The 20851-nt window shown below is 44.6% G+C and overlaps 2 protein-coding genes across 10 annotated transcripts in view; one reads left to right on the plus strand and one right to left on the minus strand.

Annotated features, from left to right (window-relative positions):
* The window catches only part of Fbxo7 (F-box protein 7), a 31425-nt gene extending 20224 nt beyond the window's left edge, over positions 1 to 11201 (plus strand). For 2 of the 5 annotated variants that reach the window (NM_153195.2, NM_001310745.1), the window contains exons 6-9: positions 2250 to 2345; positions 3751 to 3927; positions 6101 to 6138; positions 7050 to 7656. In NM_153195.2, the coding sequence (NP_694875.2) occupies positions 2250 to 2345; positions 3751 to 3927; positions 6101 to 6138; positions 7050 to 7436 (698 nt within the window). In that variant the 3' untranslated portion in view covers positions 7437 to 7656. Of the gene's footprint in view, positions 1 to 2249; positions 2346 to 3750; positions 3928 to 6100; positions 6139 to 7049 lie in introns of all 5 variants that reach the window. The other 3 variants (XM_011243556.3, NM_001347151.1, XM_017314077.2) reach the window with 3 other exon arrangements.
* Syn3 (synapsin III) overlaps positions 8074 to 20851 on the minus strand; it is a 450181-nt gene continuing 437403 nt past the window's right edge. For all 5 annotated transcript variants that reach the window (XM_006513699.4, NM_013722.3, XM_006513698.3 and 2 more), the window contains 2 exons: positions 16699 to 16990; positions 8074 to 14992 (listed from right to left, as the gene is read on the minus strand). In XM_006513699.4, the coding sequence (XP_006513762.1) occupies positions 14860 to 14992; positions 16699 to 16990 (425 nt within the window). In that variant the 3' untranslated portion in view covers positions 8074 to 14859. The remainder of the gene's footprint in view (positions 14993 to 16698; positions 16991 to 20851) is intronic.

Raw genomic sequence — 20851 nt, forward strand, 5'->3', positions numbered from 1 at the left:
TTTGGTGGATTTTTTTTTTCTTTTTTGAAAAGTGTCCTTCCCCGTCTCTTTTGATTATTTTTGGTTTGAAGTGTATTTTGTTAAATATTAAAATGGCTTGTTTCTTAGGTCCATTTAGTATATTATTTTCCAACTCTTAACCTGAGGTAATATCTTTCCTTGATGTTGAAGTATTATTTCTTGGATGCAGTAGGATCAGAGATCTTGTTTTCACATCTATTCTGTTAGTCTGTGTCTTTTATTGAAGAAATTGAGACCATTGATATTGAGGGAGATCAATGACCAATGATCACTGATTTCATTGTTTTTGTTGGTTATATTTTGTGTGTGTGTGTGTGTACGCGTGTGTGCATGTACACTTTTGCTTTTTTTTATTTTGCTGGTGTGAGTTTTTTTTTTTTTTCTTTCTTGTTTTCATAGGTGTAGTTAACCTTTTCAGGAGGGGAAGTTTTCCTTCTAGCACCTTTTGTAGGTTGGATTTGTAGATAGATATTGTTTAAATTTGGCTGTATCATTGAGTATCTTATTTCCTCCATCTTTGGTGGTTGAAAGTTTAGCAGGGTATAGCAGTCTGACCTGGCATCTCTGGTCTTTTAGGCACATTTATTCAGGACCTCCTGACTTTTAGAATCCCCATTGAGAAGTCAGTCATAATTCTAATAGGCCTGCCTCTATATATTACTTGGTCTTTTTTTCCTTGTAGCTTTTAATATTCTTTCTTTGTTCTGTATGTTAATGTTTTCATTATTATGTGGCAAGGGGACTTTCTTTTCTGGACCAATCCACTTGGTGTTCTGTATGCTCCTACTTTTATAGACATTTCCTTCTTTAAGTTAGGAATTCTACAGTTTTATTGAAAATATTTTCTGCACTGTAGATTTGGGATTCTTCTTCTTCCTCTATTCCTGTTATTGTTAGGTTTGGTCTTTTCATAGTATTCCAGATTTCTGGGATGTTTTGTCTTAGGAATGTTTTTTAATATTTTCTTTGAACCATGTATCCTTGGATTCTCTCTTCTGTCTCATATTCTGTTGGTTATGCTTGCATCTGTAGTTCCTATTAGCATTCCTAAATTTTTCATTTCCAGAATTCTCTCATTTGATATTCTTTATTGCTTCTAATTCTTCTTTCTAGTCTTGAGCAGTTTTACTCCTTTCCTTCCACCCTCTGCGTTGTCTTAGATTTCCTCGGAGAAATTATTTATTTCCTCCAGTTGTTTGTTTGCTTTCTCTTGAATTTGTTTAAAGGATTTATTCATTTTGTTTAAAGGACCTCTATCATCACTGTATATTTGGTTTTAAGGTCGTTTTCTCGTCCTTCGGCTGTGTTGGAGTAATCAGGGTCTTCTGTGGTAGAATAGCTGGGCTCTGGTGGAGACAGACTTCATTCACTGTTCATTTCATTTTACAGCTTGTAATCCATCATCCAGGGAAGTGAGGGGTAGGAAATCAAGGCTGTAATCTGGAGGCAAGAACTGATGCAGAACCCAGAGATGAATGCTGCTTTCTTGCTTGTTCCATAATTTCAGCCCCAGGGGTGACACTACCCATAGTGAGCTGGGCCCTGTGTCAATCAAGAAAATACACCACAGGCCAATCTGATGGGGGCATTTTTTCAGTCGGGGTTCCCTTTTCTAAAATTACTGTGGCTTACGTTAAGTTGGCATTAAACCAGCACAGATGGCTATTCTGTGATTGTGGATACTTGGAAAAATGAGTATTTTGGATCAGGCACAGTTAGGTTTGTACCCTTCCGGCCCCATCATTCCTGGGACTGAGGATAGACTCTCTACCATGTTTTTAGAAAGGGTGGAGTGGTACAGTTTCTCTTGGAGGAAACTGCTGATGGAAGAGCTGGAGAGCTGCCTGACACTGCTTTGATACGTTTGTTGTGTACTAGGTACTGTCCCTTTCTTGGGCTTCATGCTGCATTTCTACACTAATAGTGCCCAGAACGGACTGTTAGCTAGTTGGTACATCTTGGTAGTGTGTACAGACCCCTTTTTCTCTGAAGCCTCTCAGCTGTATTTGAGTTTGTTTCTTCTTAGTTGGACATTAGTTTTTGCACCTGAGACTGACTTTTGTCAGTCATGTGCTGCGCCGCCTCTTTTAAGGATTTCAGTTTCCCTTCTGTGTAGGAGCTACTCAAGAATATTTAACACTTGGATTTTGTTTGGCAGAACTGGAAGACAGATGCCACTCCAGGTTTTTCTATTTGGTTTTGACTTCTACTTTGTAAAAACACTCTAGGGGAAAGCGCAGCCAAAGTGTACAAAGATCTTAAGAAGCTCTCTCGTCTCTTCAAAGACCAGCTGGTGTACCCTCTTCTGGCTTTCACACGGCAAGGTGAGGAGGTAGGGTAAACTGTTACTGTTGAGTGACTGAAAGAGTGGTCAGAGCTCAGTGTTCCCATTAATGCAGAGATCTGCCTTGTCTTTCTCCCTTCTACTGAAACTCTGCTTTTAAGTCACTGCATATGTATTCCTTAAGTATTACCCACTTTTTCTTTGTTTCAGTGTTTCTTCTGAGACAGGTTCATCTCACTGTGTAGCCCAGGCTTTGCCTTGAATTGTGATCCTCCTGGCTCAGCTTCCCTGCCACACCTGTTTCCATGGCAGCGTTTGCACTGTACCTCAGTGGCTGACATGGTTTCTTTTCAGTGTAAGGTTGTGACTTGAAGGTAAAGAATGTGTCTTAATCAGTTTTGTATCTCACTTTCTGGCCCATAATAGGCCAGATCAGTAAACAAAAGTATATATAGCATGTAAAATGAGTGTCCTTCCTTAAAGTTTTTTATTATATTTATTTATTTTGTGTGTGAGTGAGTGAGTGTGTGTATGTATACATGTATGTGAACATGTGTTCACATTTGCATTTGGGTCACTATGCAGGACACTTGTATGGAGGTCAGAGGACAACTTGTAAGAATTGGTTCTTTTTTGCATTATATGATCCCAGAGAATTGAGCTCAGGTCAGCCTGAATGGCAGGCACCTTTATCTGTTAAGTCATAACTGGATCATATTTTTTTTTTTTTAAAAAAGCATCTTAAAAGTTGAAAGAAAAACCCACACAATTACGTGTATGAGTAATTTGCTTGTAGGTATGTGTGTTCCGTGTGTGCTTGCAGCACTGGCAGAGATCAGGAGAGGCCAGGTGGAGTTACAGATGGTGGTGATCCACATGTGGTGCAGGGAAACAAGCCTGCATGCTCTGCAAGAGCAGCAGTAGGTGCTCCTGACGGCTGTGCCTTCTCTCCAGCTTTACTGCCTCCATTGCTTGGAAGCAACGTTTATTGGGCACTAGATATTTTTACATTGGTGATGTTGAATATTAGTAACTTTGAACTAGATTTTATTATGGTTATTTTATGGATGGTGAGATTGTTATTCAGCAAGCTTCATATTTTTCAGAAGACCTTTTATAAGTCAGCTTTCTCTCCTTTGTGTCATAGTGAGCCACTTATTTCTAGTCGTGTTCGTGTGTGTGTGTGTGTGTGTGGGGGGGGGTTTGCTTTGGCGGAGTGACCTGCATAAGGAGCTTCCGTGGCAGAGCCTAGCCATGTGCTGGTTCTCAGAAGAGTCCGTGCTGAAGTTCAGTGTGTTGCCGAGAGTGAGTTAAGTGAAGCGTGATGGTAGTGGGTGAAAGAGACAGCCATGGTCCAGCCCTGTCACCTTTCAGAGATCAGCGGTGGCAGCTTTTGGTGCTGTTCTTCCTTACTCAGTAACTCCTGGTGCTCCTTTTCCCTCTAGTACTGAACCTTCCAGATGTGTTTGGGCTGGTTGTCCTTCCACTGGAGCTGAAACTACGCATCTTCCGACTTTTGGATGTTCATTCTGTCCTGGCCCTGTCTGCAGTCTGTCATGACCTCCTCATTGCGTCAAATGACCCACTGCTGTGGAGGTGTTTGTATCTGCGGGATTTTCGAGGTGATTTACATAATGACATGTTGATGGGAGAAAAAAATGTTCTTTGTCATGGTTGCCATGGTGTTACTCAGGTGGCTAAAACTTTTAAGTATACATTTGTATGTTTTTTTCCTTTACTGTTTTGGTCTGCAGCTTGTTTTGTTTTGTTTTGTTTTCTTTTTCTTTTTTTTCCTTTTAATTTTTATTTAATCTTTTCTTTTTACACTTCAGATTTTATCCCCCTCCCAGTTCACCCCTCTGACTGTTCCACATCCCATAATAACCTCCCCTCACCCCTCCTCCACAAGGATATCCCTGTCCCCCAGTCTGCAGCTTGCTAAGGAGTAGCTTTTGAGTAAAGAAGCTGTAGGTTTCCTGATGCTGGCCTGTGCCACAAACGCTATCTGTGTACTTTTTTTTTTCATATTTTCTGCAATACAACCCTTTAGTCACAATAAACAACTACGTCAGGATATAAAATAGAAGACCAGAGAGCGTTTTCAGTCTCTGACTTAAATGAACTGCACTGCTACCCACTGCCTTGGGACCAGTGTCACCCTCAGTGTGCTGCTTGTGGTGGCCACTGCAGCAGTGATGAGATGCTAGACCTGGTATACCACAATTTCCAGATCAAGGCCAGAAGAGCCTGGCTGGGAGCGTTTCTTTGCCAGTGCTGACATTCTGGTATCTTTGAAGCTGGTGTTTTCAACTGTAGGGTGGGCCATGAAATTGACTTGATGGATCCGTTTATAAAACAGGCAGAGAGCAATACTATAGTAGAAATAAGAGTGGGTGGTCTCAAGTAGGTACTTACTGTGCTGAACATACTTTTCTGTGCGTGTCCTGTCAAAAACATTGTAATGAAAATGTGCATATGCTGTTAACATACTACTCTAGCTGTGGAAATCTGTCGGGTAGACCCCCTTTTAGTAGACTATCATGGAGTCAGTCATGGAGTCTTAAAATTGGGTGGTTGTTCCTTAAGAAATGTGAGTGACCTTGATCCTTCCTTTTTGTCCTTACATCCCAAACTTAGGGTGTTACTTTGTGACAGTAGGTAACAAGTGTGGTACAAAAAGAAAATCATAGTTGGAAAGAAAAGGCAGGGCTGGGGATGTGGCTCAGGTAGTAGAGTGGTTGCCTAGCATCTATGGAGCCTGGGTTCCATCTCCAGCCTTGTATAAACCAGGAATGGTGTATGCCTGTAATCCCAGCATGTGGGAGGCTGAGCAGGAAGGTTGCTGTAATTCTCAAGATAGTCTGTGTTCCCAGGAAAACTTTATCTTACAGACAAGTAACTAAAAAAAAAGACAGTGTGATCAACATACATGGAACAACTGACAAGAGAAAGCGGGCTATAGTATAAAATCATACAAGGGGAACAAATGCCCCCTCCTCTGTGCATTTAAGTGCCTTTGGTCTCGTTCATTTCTAATAGCGGATCACAGCTCCTGAGTCAGCTGTCTTGTGTAAAAGTTGTACGGGGCTAGCACAGTGGCTCTCAGCCTTCCTAATCCTCAGCCCTCATGTTCTGCTGACCACCACCATAACATTATTTTTGTTGCTACTTCATAACTGTCATTGTGCTACAGTTGTGAGTCATAATATATTTGTGTTTTCTGATGATGGTCTTAGGGGACCCCTGTGAAAGGGTTGTTCAACTCCCAAAGGGGTCATGACCCACAGGTCGAGGACTACTGGGCTAGAGCTTTCATTAACTTCAAGGCTAGTTATAACTTACAGAGAAGACTCGGCCAGCTTTTCCCTCAGTTCATTAGATTTGAAGTTGATTAAATTTTTTCCTCATTTCATTTGTGTGCTCATACTCTTTGGTGGGCAGAAAATATGTAACCTACCTAGAGAAGAAAGTCTGCTCAGTTTGACTTCAGGAATAAATGTGGGCTGTAATGCAGATAGTTAGAGATGCTGTTGGCTAGGTCAGTGTAACTCAAGACACAGCTTAGAAGCAGCTGGCCCACCTTCATGAGCCTGGGGCAGAAGGCACATGCTGTCCCACAGTGTCCTGAGGGTCACTGCTTACCATTAGGTAGTACACATAGCAGTGAAGACCACTTGACTCACTGTAGAAATAATGATGTGCAGTGTGTGGGTACAGATGCCCCATGTCTGCGCTGTTTGATATTGGCTGCATGAAGTGGTTTGTAATAATTTATATTTTGTTTTACTTTCTCAGATGGCACTGTCAGAGGTCCTGACACAGACTGGAAAGAAGTAGGTACTTTTAAACATGAAGACTAATGCTTTGTGACTCGGATAAGTAGTGAGTCAAGGTTGAAAGGCTCCTTTTTACTCTTATTGTTAAATATTGGTAATGAAAATGTCTTTTAATTTTAGGCTTAGTCCTTACTTTCAAAGAAAAGTCAATATATTTTTCATTGAACTATAACAAGGCTTTTTTGTTTTTTGTTTTTTGTTTTTTTTTTTTCATAAAAATCTTATTGTGTTTGGGTAATCTAAATCTATTACCATTCTACATTGTGAAAAGAATAAGATGCATGGTTTTATTTGCAGAATGTGACTATAAAAATCACTGGTAGGCCTGAGGAAAACTCTTTGGGCTGAAGGACTCAAGAAAAAAATAACTGAATAAAAGCCCTCAGCTGCTTGCAGAATATACAGTATTGTTCTTGAGTCTATGTTCTGCCCTTTAAAATGGTCACTTATGCATGGTTTAAATTGCAATCTACTAGGGATGAAAAACAGGAAGTTGCCTGTTGTACCAGAATATTATTTATAACATGATGTTTTCAACAAATCCTTAAATTTCATGCCCAGAAAGGCTCAGCTAAGCCTATGTTAGACATGGAATGCTAGATTTCATTCTTAAAAATATATGCCACTGAGTTTTCCTGTTTTGGGTTTATTGATACCTCAGATTAGACAGTCACTGTGCAGCAAAGTAAAGATCAGAGCTCACTGCGTCTGGAGTCAAGGCTCTCCGTGTGGTAGAAGCTGGCAACCATTCTATTATGTGTCTGCCATGTTTGCATAGAGTGTGAGAAAGAGAAATGCAGATGACTTTATGCAGTGACGTAGCTTAGAGCTTGGGATGATCTCCACCGCTCACCATATCTTTTGTCTCTCCCCTCCCGCCACCCCCCCACCCTGGTTTTTTTCTACAGTTGTATAGAAAGAAGCACATACAAAGAAAAGAGGCTCAGAGGATGCGGCATGCAATGTTCCTACCATCAGCCCACCCTATCCCATTTTGTCCCATTCCCGTCTACCCCAGGGCCTACCTTCCCACCTCGCTGCTTCCTCCAGGAATCATTGGTGGTGAATATGATGAGAGGCCGATACTGCCTAGTGTTGGGGACCCAGTCACCTCACTTATCCCAAGGCCCGGGGAGCTTCCTGGTCAGTTCCGTCCACTCAGACCACGTTTTGACCCTGTTGACCCACTTCCAGGACCTCACTCCCTCTTGCCAGGAAGAGCTATCCCCAACAACAGATTTCCCTTCAGACCCGGCAGGGGTAGGTCAGCTGACAGCCGGCTGCCATTCCTGTGACCAATTTGGAGACTTTATGGAAACTGGATGCTGTTTCCTTGGATGCTGATCTCTGCTGTCGGTTTCTGGTTCTGTGGGCACCAAGGACAAGGTTGCTCAAAGAGGGGTCAGCTTGGGAATAGGTGACTGCTGGTCTCTCCCCTCTGGTTCACCTCTGGGATGGAGATTGTGGTATTGATAATGTTTTGTGTTATATTAGTAAAAGTAAAAATTGTATGGCAGACTTGACTTTTTTTAAGGATGTATTTAGTAGGAAAACATTAATCACACCGTGAATTTGTGTATTTGAAAATTATCAGGATGCTTCTCAGTGTGAAGGGTGGTTGATTATAGGAAGTGTGTTTTTATCGTTGGTGCTCAGTCGGGTGAAAGCTCAACTTACAGCATGATACAAGTGGAACTAGTGCGCTCGAACTCAGTGAGCCCAACCCTTTCCTTAGCAGCTTTCTGGGTTCTGTGAGGAACTTCAAGGGTTCCGAAGACCACTGGGTTGGTACAGACACATTACCACCTAAGCTTCCCCCTTGTGTTTTGGTATCAGAGACAGTCTTAACAGCAGCGTCCTTTATGTGCTGTCAGGTGAGGCACTTGTTCAGGACAGCCCCCTCTTGCTGGGAGATTGTTATGATTTTCGGACTTAAAATACTCAAAATTCAACATTTATTTATTCTACAACAAGAAAAAGCCCAAACACTTAATACAAATAACTATAGGAACATGCTATAGTGACACATTTAAATTGGAACTGCTGCACAGGAATAAAATGCTATTAGCATCTGCAGAAAATAGGAATAGTGCCAATGTCTTCCTGTTTTTAAAAACCTGTTTGCATATTAGGAAATGGCTTGGAATATGTGCTGCAGGGATATTTTGAGTCCTGTATGCAAGTGAGACTTTGCTACATGTGTTTTGAGTCTTTGCATCACAGTGAAGAAAATTGTTTGATATTCTAGAGGCCAGAGGTGATGTGACCTTTAACATTATGTTTCTATGATCTACAGGACAGTCTTAATGTCCACTGAATGCTTTAGGCTTCATTTAAGTGTGGCTAAAGGGGTCACCCTGAAGTTTTGATTGATCTAGAGTCTATTTCAGAACATGCTTTTGTGGATGAATGTTAGGTTGCCCCATGTAGTATGTGTGTATGTGTACATGTGTGTTTGTGTGTGTGTGTGTGTGGCTGAATGTTAGCATGGGAAGCAGTGATGACCAGAGCACCAAATACAAGTTTTCAGAATATAAGTCATTTCCAAATGGGCCCTGGGAGGTCCTGATGGTGCTGGTGTCAGTCTCACTAGGCGTAACTGGCAGATGTTGCAAGTCTCCAGTTTAAGATTATTGGCAGAGTGCTCTAAACCTAAACTTAGGTACCACTCAAAAATTTTTATTAAGAGTCCTCAAAACTTTCCCCTTGACTAGCAGTTAATTTTATATTGAGAAGCTTTGAACGTCTCGCACACATCCTTGTCATTGGGCTTTGGAGCTTTACGTATTGCTGATACTGAGTGAGATCTTGGCTTGGCAGTAGCTTGTTCACTGCATGGCTTTGTTGATGTCATCTCCATGCACTGTAATGGGAGCAGGACAGCCTAGAAGCCCATGGCAAGCGCTTGAGAATGGTGCAGCCCCGGCGCATTGACTTGTAGTAGCCTCACATCTTTCTCGGCCCCTAAGTTCTCCAGTAGTCACTTTTAGTAATAGGATCTGAGTCTCCTTCCCTTAGCACTGTAAGTGGAAAATGCCCATTTGTCATGGCTGGTAATAATTCAGTCTTGGGAAGAGCCCTTTCCAACTTGTGGCTCCCTGTGTAAAAATCCTGAATTCTGTAGCTCTTTTTTCCTAGTTCCTCTCAGTTGCTGAGGCCATACATATCTCTGTAATTCTTACCTGGCAGAGTCGGATAGTCCTTCTCCTTCTTCTGTTCAGAGTTGTTCCAAGGTCTGTTTTCTTCCTATCTGCCTATTTGAGCCTTGGAGAAGAGCTAGACAGGTCCTCTGCTGTGCTCTAGTGCTGGTGGTGTTTTGTAAACTCTTGCATGGATAAGGGTATTGCAGTATGCTAGGCAAGTCTCTATCTCTCTTTATGTTACCAGGGTTGAGGTTCTAAGTGCTCACTGCCCTGCCCGGCTTTTCAGCATGGCTCCTGAGAATCAAATGCAGGTCCTTGTGCTTGTACTGCAAACACCGACCGATCTATCGAGACCCTAAAGATTTGATTTGATATGACTTCTTTTTTTCTCTATTGGAAATCCCATGTGAGTTGTTAACTCTTATTTTTCTGATATTCCAAAGTAAAATGAAGTGTTGGGTATGAAAAGTGTTTAACTTCTCAAGACTTGATGACCACCTCTGGGTGTTTTTGCTTTCTTCTCTAGATCTACCAGTTAGATCTGCATATGAAGCCTGGGTGTGCATGTTTATCAATCTGGGCTCATGCTTTGTGGGAACACAAAAGAGGTTCTGTGTCTTTTATGCTCCTAAATAGACCAGTTTGGCTTGCTTGCCACCCAGCCTTCCCATTTGTCTTCAATCAAGCCCAAAGTGCCTCCTCCTATTAAAGTCTAAACATTAAACAGTTTAATCAGCTACTGTGGTTTAGGACAGCATCTGCCACCAGGTTAATTCTATCAGCTGACTTGGCTCTGGGATAAGAAGCCTAGAGATACATGTGCAAGCTCTCTTGAAGGGAATGGACTGGTCCTGGTGATAGTTATGTTACCCCTTGTCCATACTTGCAAGGCTGGCTTAACCAGTGCCTGCGACTAACCTGCAGTCGTTCACCACTTCTGAAGACACTAAATGAACCACCAAGCTGTTTTATGAGGCTGAACAAAGCAGAAGAGAAGGGCCTGCTGTTGGGAGCTGGTCCTCACGCAAGGCCCTGGGGCCTTGTTTACAAAGCCGCGCTACATTTGATCAGTAGAGTCTGTGAGGCTCTCTTGTAGAAGTCCGCTTCCTTTTCTGGGTCTAGTAGTGGTTTTGTTTTGTTGTTTGTTTGTTTTTTTCTATTTTCTCTTTTTACTCATATTTCTGTTTAATTCCAGGTGAGTTTCTCAACTTAAGAAACCATCCATTTTCCATTCTTAATCTGTCACATACATGTCATTATTTTCCTAATTTTCTAGGAGAGTAACCTAAAGAGAATCCTGAGTACCTAACGGGCACTGAGCAGCTGCTCCAAGCTCCTGTGCCAGCCCCCAGGTGCCCAGCCAGCTCGATCCCCTGGTGCTGCTGTGCCAGCCCCCAGGTGCCCAGCCAGCCTGCTCTCCTGGTGCTGCTGTGCCAGCCCCCAGGTGCCCAGCCAGCTCGCCCCCTGGTGCTGGATAGTCACATGAGAACTTCCTGGAGGCAGTGGCGATTCCCTTGCATGGAGTTTTCAGTTGATTTTCCTTTAAAGTTATACTGAAGAACTGCCACACCTGATACTTGAGGAATAGACCAAGTGCATGCTAGAGTGGACGCAGCAGCCCAGAAGCATTGGGGAAAGAGAAATGGTGTGGGTATTCTGTGCCTTGAAAGTTGATTCGCCACCAGCCAAAGTCCAAGCAGCATCATCTAATCATGGGACAGGTCTGGAGGAAGTGTGCTGTGGCGGCCTTGAGGTGTCTTTTGGGGTCGTGTTTGGAAGTCCTTGGTCATTGTGTACAAATTGAATAGGTCTTTGTTGTGTCTCGGCTTCATTAGGTCAGCTTGGAAGGAAAATGCTATTGTTTGGGTCAAAATTGTAAAAGAGCAGAACCCAATAAATAAAACCTTTCAGATTCTATTTACAATGGCCCTACCCTGTTCCTTTTGCCCTTTTCTACCTCTAAATGTCACAGTTACTGAGGGTTACCAGGTTTCAGAGCGACATGTACCAGGCTATGGGAACAACAGTCCGTTGGAGAGAGATGTGGGCTCCACTGGACGGACATGTATCTATAGTCTTGGCTTCTGTTTTCATTCCCAGGCCAGTTGGAAATTAGATAAAAGTGCTGGCCACAGTCTAGTGTTGCATCATGGATGTAGACATACTTGCATGGTTATAAAAATCAGGATGCCTGGCCTGGTTTAGATTTTGAAAGACATTTGTGTTACTGTAGTTGAGATCCTGGAGGGATGTCATCGATTGCTGAGATATTTTAAAGGGCAGACTATGAGAGTATTTTGGCCACATGGTCATTTATGGAGCCACTGGTTCTGCCTGTCAAAGGAACGGGTCCTTAGCAAGGCTGGTGATTGACATATATTGCTCCCCACCCGGCTTCAGAATGCAGCCCAGTCTCAGCGGGCTGATCCAGCTGCAGGCTTTGAGCTCTCTAACTACAAGTTCAATGTGCTGTGCTCTGAAGCAAAGTTTTCTGGGCCTTTATAAGTAGTTATGTCCAGGGCCATGGCCTACATTTTGAGAAACTTCCTGCTGTTGGTTTTTACTCCACTGTGTGTCAGGAGCTGTTCTATCATTTAGACAAGGCTGAGAGTGCTGTAGAGTGATGGCTGCCACCGATGTTCCCTGTGTTCTTAAGTCACTCAAAGCGTGCCTCTCACCCTTGTTCAGAATGCAAAGTTCTCCTGTCTACCTGTCCGTCCGTCCATCTGTCTGCCTGCCTGCCTGCCTGTCTGTCAGTGTCTGCCTGCTGGCCTGCCTGTCTCTGTTTTTATCTCTGTGTCTGTCAGTGTGTGTGTGTGTGTGTGTGTGTGTGTGTGTGTGTGTGTGTGTGTGCACGGGAGTACGCTTCAGGAGCAACTTCAGCTGTCATTGTCAGGAGCTTCTGTGCCGCTGGTGTTCTGATTTTCCTCCACACATGCCCCATGAGCAAGGCCTGGCTTCTCAGGATCTGGTGGGGAAGCAGACTGTCACTGAAGCAAATATCAGGAACTAGCAAGAGTTACCGTCCGAGATGAGGTAATGGGGCTTTAGGCTGTTACGTCCTAATGTGCTCATTCAGGTCATTACCCAGGCATTAGCATCCACATCCTCTTCTGTGGAGCTCACTTCACAGACTCTCTTTTGATACTTCAAATCTTACTTCCCACACCACACTCCTTCCTTCTGTCTCCCCTCGCATTCTTCAGAGGCTCTAGAGAAAGGTGCAAGAGCTAAGCGCAGAGGAGGGAGGGAGGGGCAGGAGGAAGAAGCAGTGTTCTGTGGACTCACAGACTGATCTTCTTTCTCCTTTGGTTGACCTACCTAAAGTATGGCTTGGGGGGTGCTGGCCTCCAGACTTCCTCCCTTACCAGGGAGCAGATGTGTCTAGGAGATTGCACTGGCAGTTGTGCCATGTGTCTCACCACGTGCTGGGTCATCCCCATTAGCCTCCAAAAGCATTCTGGAAGCTTTTGCAGCCTCATCCTGCGATAGAAGAGCAGTTGAGTAAAATGAGGGAGATGTGGGCAGGCTGGGTGTGGCCATGCTCGGGGACTGTCCTCCTCACACTGAATTCCTGGAGGTTAGCAATAAAACAGGCTGGGCTTTCTTGGTACTGGGAGGGCCTCTACACCTTAACACCACAGCCTATTTACTGTTGATTCTGGTCAATTTCAATTGGGCCTAAGTCCTGTATGTGCAGCTCCAAATGATGGCCTCAGCAGTCACGGGACCTACATGATCCTACATCACAGCTGCAACTTATCACTCCAAACCAAGGATATGGAAAGGGAGGCCAAGGAGGGCTTCTGAAATAACTCCAGTACGCTTGCTCTCAACACTGACTTGATCAAGAGGGAGAGGGAAGAGGTAAGGAGAGAGAGGATGACCTTGAGGGCTAACCGGATCTCTAGCAGCCAGTGGCAAAGCTACCACTTTTTATACTGAGCTGATCCCTGCTGGAAACCAGCTGGAAGGTGCATTCTGCAGAAATGCAGGGGTCTAAGTGGTCCAAGGCAGGACAGGGTCTTTACCCTTTGTTTCTGCCACTCATGTCTGGGCTGGGAGGACCCAAAAGTGATGGATTGCTTGCTGGGCGTGGTGGTTCATAAATGTAATCTCAGCACTTGGGAGGCTGATAAAGCAGGAGAATCGCTGAGTTTGAGACTTGTGTGGGCTACATAATATATTCTATGCCAGCCTGAGTTGCTGAGTGAGATTGTTTCAAGAAAACAAAGTCCCCAGAAATCATAGTGATGGCCTCTATGCTCCTGGAGACCCAAGGAGGCCTCAGATGATCACCAAGCAATGTGCAGAACTCAAGCATAACCAGACGCTTCTTCAGTTAATAACTCCCCTGCCTCAGACAGTGCAGCGAGGGCACGCCTCGGGAGGCCACAGGGGCTGTATAGAGAGGAACATGGCTCTGTTCTGATGTTCTGGGTCTGTCTGGGGACCAGGAGGCGGCTTCTGGCACCTACAATGTTCCTAGCACCAGGTGCTTGGTGATGTGGTCCTGGGAGGCCATCTGGTGCAGGGGAAAGACCACTGGAAAGGGAATCAGGACCACTTTGCCTAGCTCTGCAGCAAACCATCGTAGTCATCGTGGCTACGCCGACAACAAGGTTGGAGTGGAACTTTTTCTGGAAGAAATTCCAAAAGGCTTCAGTAGCTCCTAAAGAAACCACACACCCTGTTTTTAAAGGATCTCCCACTATAAACTGAGTGACCTACTAACTCCTCTTTCAGAGCAGGTAGGATGCTGAGCCATCACTGTGTCTTCTGATCCTGTGACAGGGAGCCATCCACTTTCTCTGGGTTCCCATCTAGCCTTAAGGATGAAAAAGAACAGATTCTGTGTGAGGTCAGACAGGCACAATCCTCCTGCGTCCCTCTCCCCTGGGAACACAAGCTCTCTCCTCTGGATTCCTGCTGTTGGCTCTGTGGGTTTTCCTCTGTCCTGTTCTGAAAGGTCCCACTTGTTGCATAGGGTCTAGCTTCTTTCTATTGACATCAAGGTCACCATGAGGGCCAGCTGTGATGGGGGCCTTTGTCAGCCTACCCCCAGCAGGGATGGCATTAGTTAGCTTCAGGTGAGTAGTGGGCTCCCAGGCTGGGCTTCCCTATTTCTGTTTGCAAAACCACCATTAAAAAGTATTGCCTCTTGTGTTGCTGAGGTCCGACTATAATGTATGCATTTGATGAAGGTGAGTCAAGGCCTAGAAGAGGGCCTCTGCCCAAAGGCAAGCAAAATACTAATAAGACTGCAAAAACAAGCCACACAGACATCTCACTTGGTACCGGCGACAGGGGAGCAGGCATATGGTGGATGTAGTGATGCCTTGTCTGTCTAGAGGGCCCGTGTTGAGGAACCTAGGGGCTCCCAAGGCTACCATTCAGTCAGACAGCATTGGAATGTCATGGTCAAGGAGGGGGGAATGGCTGTAGATCATCAGTTCCTGCATCTTTAGGAAGCATATTTCCGTTGGGAACCAAGGCTGAGAAGGAGGGAACCAGAGAAAGGCTCCAGTGATCGAGTCTTCTTGCCTGCCTGCCTGTCTTCCAGCCTGGATAGGGGCTAGTCAGAGAAGAGACTGGCGAAGGACTTCCTCAGGTTGCGGATTGTCTCAGCCTTGGCCTCATCTTCACTTGGGGTCCCTCGATGGGAGGTATCTGATGTGCTGAGGCTGTTAGTCAGGGACTGAGATTTGCTGAAACAGAAAGCAAAAAGTTTGGGATGGTCAAGGCTGGAGCTCCCAAGGAAATGAGTCTGGGGCTGGCCCTGAAGCCTGCTGGCTGAGCACGGGGTCATTAAAAGATGGTGAGACCAGAAATCAGGCATTGCAGTGTGAACATGATGCTAGCCTAGAACTTGCAAGGTGCGTAGTATTGCCCTTCTTAGGTACAGAAATTGGGGTTCCTAGGGACAAGTATTTGGCTTAGATAGGCCTTCTAGCAAGAAGCAGGGAGCATGCACTGCTTATAAGCGTCCCTCCATCCCAGGTTGCTCTGTGTTTTGTGGGGCATGTCAGCCACAGTTGGATAGGCCAGACTCCAGTTTTCCCCTCAGATTTCCCAGAATTGGCTGAGAAGTCAGGCAGTTCCTGTTCTAGAGCTCTTGTCTCAGTTGAGGGTCCGTGGCAGTCCAGATCAGAGGTGTCCCTGAGCATGTCTGTGGAGAAGTGCCTTGCTTGTTGATAGATGCAGGAGGGTCCAGCCTCTGTAAGCAGCATCATTCACTGGACAGGTGGTTTTGGGCTGTGTGAGAAAGCTAGCTAAGCATGCGTCAGGGAGCACGTTTGCAAATAGCATTCTTCCATAGTTACTACGTCAAGTTCCTGGTCAAGTTTCTTTCCTGATTTCTCTCAATATGAACTGTGACCTGGAAGCCAAAACAGATCCCCTCCTCCCTACGTCTTTTAGAAAATCGTTTTTAAAAGCTTTTATTTATATTTTATGTGTATGTGTAGTTTGCATGCATGGATCTGTGTGCATCACATTCATGTAGTACTCATGGAGGCCAGGAGAGGGTGACGGATGCATGCAGTGCTCATGGAAGCCAGGAGAGGGTGTCGCATCTTGTGGAAATGGAGTTAGAGATGGATGTTAGCCACCATGTGGGTGCTGGGAACTGAACTATGGTCCTCTGGAAGAGTGCTTTCTTTAAAAAAAAATTAATTTGTTTGTTTATATTCCAAAGGCTGCTCCTACTCCTGGTCCCTCTTTCACTGAGTCCCTTCCTCCATCCCTCTCCCCTTCTCCTCTGAGAGGGTGACCCCTCCCCCCGCCCCCAATATCAAGTCTCTGCCAGATTAGGCACGTCCTCTCCCACTGAGGCCAGCCAAGGCAGCCAAGAAGCCTGAGCTGCCTGACTGCTATGTATGTGTGGGGGGAGTGGGGAGGGGAGGTGGCAAGGGATTCGTCCCAGCCCGTGTTTGTTCTTTGGTTGGTGGCTTAGATTCTGAGAGTTCCCAGGACTCCAGGTCTGCTGACTCTGTTAGTCTTCCTGTGGTGTTTGCATCTACTTCTGGGCTTTCAGTCCTTCCCCAGCTTGGAAGACTGCTCTTAACCAGTGCTGTTATCCCCCCTCCCCCCGAGCTATCTATCCCTCCAGACCCTCTAAAAAGTGTTTTTCGCTGAAATGTTTTATCACAGCAACAGAAAGGAAATTAGGGCAGCCAGAAAACTGTGGTTCTTCAGCTGCATAAATTTGAGTTTGTTTGTTACACAGCGAGTGCTGACTGATCCAGGGATCATGAGGATGTGCGACCTAATCTGTACTCTCAAATTGCTGGTCCACCCTGAAGGTCCACTTCCCACTGTGTGACTCCTAGGCAAGGCCTTGCTGGGCCCCCCGAGTCAGCTCGTCTTTGGGCGCATTCCAACTCTATACCCATTAAGACTCCCAAATACTTACTTGAGGTGGGGGTGGGGTGATGCTGATTTTTGAGGCTCTTCACCCTGCTGGGAGGTGCTGCGTCCCTGCACTGGAGGCCGGTTGTGTGAACTGAGGCTGGCACTTGGCTTGGAGGCCTGGTTTGGAGAACTGCCACCGGATGCCCGGGATAGCTGTGGAGACCCCGGTGACCTTTGCTGCTGTGGAGAGCCTGACTGGGGACTCACAGGCTGCTGGCCTTGTGGCGAGAGTCGCTGTTGGGATGGACTCCTAGATCTGGGAGGCTGAGGAGACTGAGCCTGACGAGGGCCCCCTACAAGATGAAGAAAGAGTTAAATTTCAACTTGCTGGGGAATAAATGTGACTGTGCACTTAATACATGTTTACATAAACATGTTGTTTATAACTAAAAACAAGATAGATGCCAGACCTCAGGGAAGGTGGCTAAGGAACATCAAGAAACATCTAGATGGCTGGGGACATAGTTCAGTTGGTAGAGTACTTGTCTAGTAAGCACAAAGCCCTATTAATGATTCTCAGCATGGTTAGGCATGGTGGGGCATGCCAGCAATCCCAGTATTCAGAAGGCAGAGGCAAGAAGATCAGGAGTTCAAAGTCTTCATTGATGACGTAGAGAATTCAAGGCCTGCCTGGGCAACATAAGGCCATTTGTCAAAACAAAAGCAGCCACAAGAAAGCGTCTAGATAATGGAGTCTGGAATGGTTGTCACATGGTGTGACAGGGTACCTTTAACTGACCTGTCGACAGTATATGCCAAATATACACCACTAAACAGAGAAAAGGCAGCTTATAAGATAGCACGTGCTTGCTTTTCATTTTAGCATTAATGTACAGAGTCATGTAACAGAGAAACCCTGGGATGTTGCACATTTGACAAGCAGGCCTCACACTCGAGTGTTTGGATGGATTCACGGGGCCATGGGGTCAGGATAGGGATTGAGATGGTGCTATAGATAGAAACATGTTTCTTTACATTCAAATGCTGATGCCTTAACCCTCCATGTGACTGTAAAGAGGTCATAGGTAAAGATTTGATGTAATAGGGATGAAGTCCTATTGCAAAAAGCGAGAGGTAATCAATCAGGAAGGTGTATAGAGTCAAGCACAGCAACTCATAGTAACTTGTAATCCCAGTACTTAGGAAGCGGAGGCAGGAGGACTGTGGAAAGCTGGAGGCTAGCCTTGGCTGGACAGTGAGCTTCAGTCCAGTCTCTCTTTCGAGTGAGACACTATCTCAAATACCAAGACTTGATTCCCACTCGGTGTAAGACATAGTTCTCACCCTCTTCCTAAGAAATAAACAAGGAAAACACGAATGGATTCTTGTCTCTGTGGAAATGCAAAAGGGGACAATTGGTAAGTCCCTCTGTGACCAAGGGAACATCTCTTACTAATCACCACGGCATGCTGGGAAGGAAAATGTGTCGGGTATTTCTAGAACATCTGTGCTTTCTAGAGAGGCTAAAAACTGACCAGGAGTAGGGGTGGGAGACTGAAGATAAAATCCAGATGTTTAAGTAAAAGTTTTATGAGTTTTGTATGTTGACTACATTTTTGTTGTCTCAACTCACTGCAGGTCAAACAAAACATCTGTTTTCTCCTTTCATCTAAAATCTGTGTCCTGGTTCAATAACTCATTAACTATTACCACTGGGATCCATCAAGAGATACTTTGTCTATTTCTTACAGCTTTTGGCAAAGCAAGCAACTTAGTATTTTTTATTTGATCTATCTATCTATCTATCTATCTATCTATCTATCTATCTATCTATCTATCTATCTATCTATCTATCTACACACACACACAGACACACACACACAAGATTTTTCCTAAGCACAGAATTAATTGATCCTAAAAAGATAAAGTTTATTAAAAGAAAACTTCATCCTCACTGAGTTTGAAAGTAAGTTCAAAACAAGTTCATAATGTGTCTTGTTATTTATAGAAACTGGTGAAAATGTTTTAAAATTAGCCTTGTTATTTTTGGTCTGAATGTTAATTCACTGAGTGTTTCCTTTAATTACTTTAATTGGTTTTAAATTGATTATTTTTTAACTCACTCACATAGTGTTTAGCCACATGTTCCTTAAAATAATCTCTCTTTATCAAGTATGCTTTTCCTCTGGGCCAGAGAGAATCTCAGAACACACTAGCTCTCTGTCTTTTAAAGGGCTGCCATTCAAAAGTGGTTTTAAAAATTCTGGCCAGAGAGGGGAAGGAGGGGGCAGGACTAGGGGCTCAGTAGGGCAGTGAATACAGAGTTTGGTACTATTTGGTTTTTTTTTGGTTTTGGTTTTTAGAGACAGGGTTTCTCTGTATAGCCTTGGCTGTCCTGGAACTCACTCTGTAGACCAGGCTGGCCTCGAACTCAGAAATCCGCCTGTCTCTGCCTCCCGAGTGCTGGGATTAAAGGCTGTGCCACCACGCCCGGCTTTAGTACTATTTGTAAGTATGGTATTGTCAGGTTGGAGGGGAGGAGGGCTACGTGTGTCAGAAGGGTTGCTAGTGACAACCATGAAGAGCAATCTATTAGTCTATTAGAATTGTTTACAAGACAGCAGGTATTAATAGTAAGAGCCGTGTAGTTGTTATTAATCGTGACTTACTAGTGAGAGCTGAAGTCCTCCAGATACCACCTCTTTGCTGGATCCCTTTCTAATGGCCGTCATCGTTAGCTTATATGCTTGGAAGCGGTTATTTCTTTCATTGTCACGAGGAACTTGAGCTTTGTCAGGGGCGTTATCACTTAGCTAAACCTGAAAGGTGGTGAGACCAGGACTGGACTGAACGTATCTACTCCTCCAGAACGTGACTGTTCACTATACAGGGTTTGCTTTAGTTTGTGTCTAAAAGGCCCCCAAAGCTCTATGTGTGAGGGGCTTCATCCAGGTTTGTGTCACTCTGGGGATAAAGTAGAAGGGCCAGGGCTTAATGGAAGGTAGGTCACTGAGCACATGACCTTGAAAGGGTGATGGGGGCCTAAGCCTTGTCTCTCTGTTTCCCTGTTTCCACAAGTAAACTGTCTTCTTCTATGACATGTTTCCACTGCTGTGAGTACTGTGTCATCACTGGCCCCAAACAAAGGGTCATGTGATTCAACCTCTGAAACAGGAGCCCAAACAAAGCTCTTCTTTTTAAGTTGGTTTTGGGTATTTTGTTACGAGGGGAAGCTGACCTCATGGTAGACTCCTGCAATCTCCCTTTGTGAAATTCTTCCTGCTTTCCCTGGGGCGGATGGTGGGCGTAGCATAGACAGGGAAAGTGGGTGGGCAAGCCCTGTATGGGGCTAGCAGGTTTCTGTCCACACAATTACTGCTGCTGTTCTTTATTGTAAAGGGATCTGAGTTATTCAAACTGTGAAGACTTGTCACTAGAGAGAATAAAATACATTTTTGGAAGAAAGACTCTGAAATAACTGGGGAGGCTAACTCTGGACTCCAGAATGCACACAGTTTTGGGTATGTTATTATATGCCAACCCTCTGCCCCATGCTCCTTGTCCATGTGTGTGTGTGTGTGTGTGTGTGTGTGTGTGTGTGTGTGTGTGTATGTGTGTGTGTGCTTGTGCACATAGCTGTATGGGTACAAACTTGCCTATGGAGGTTAGAGGTCAAAATTTTTCTTTTTTAAGACTGAAACTCTCCAAGTAGGCTAGTTGACAAACTAGCTTCAAAGATTCCCCCAGTCTCCACCTTTCCAGCTCTAGGATTACAAGCACAGTGCCACACCAAGGGGTTTGTTTGTTTGTTTGTTTCATTTGGTTTTGAAATGTGAGATCAAAACTGTCTCCTCAGCGTTCCACTCGCCCTTTTGAGACAGAATCTCACACTGTAGCCCAGGCTGGCCTGACATTGCACTCACTGGTAGCCCAGGCTAACCTCAAATCCACAGCAGTCCTCCTACCTCAGCTTCGTTTATGCTGGGATTACAGGTGTGACTCATCATGCCTTGTTTGTTATATTCAGAGAAGAGTATTTGATCACAGATATTGAGAATTAAAGTGCCACCTAATTGGTATTTTAGGCCATGGTTAAATATAATTTTGATTACTGGGTATACATTTAGAGTATACAGGGTGGGAGGCAGTCAATTTCAAAGGCATTTATATGAGAAAGGAAGTTAATCTGGAGGGTTATGCTAAATAAATAAAGT

The sequence above is a fragment of the Mus musculus genome, chromosome 10 (assembly GCF_000001635.26).
Source record: "Mus musculus strain C57BL/6J chromosome 10, GRCm38.p6 C57BL/6J".
Lineage (NCBI taxonomy): Eukaryota > Metazoa > Chordata > Mammalia > Rodentia > Muridae > Mus > Mus musculus.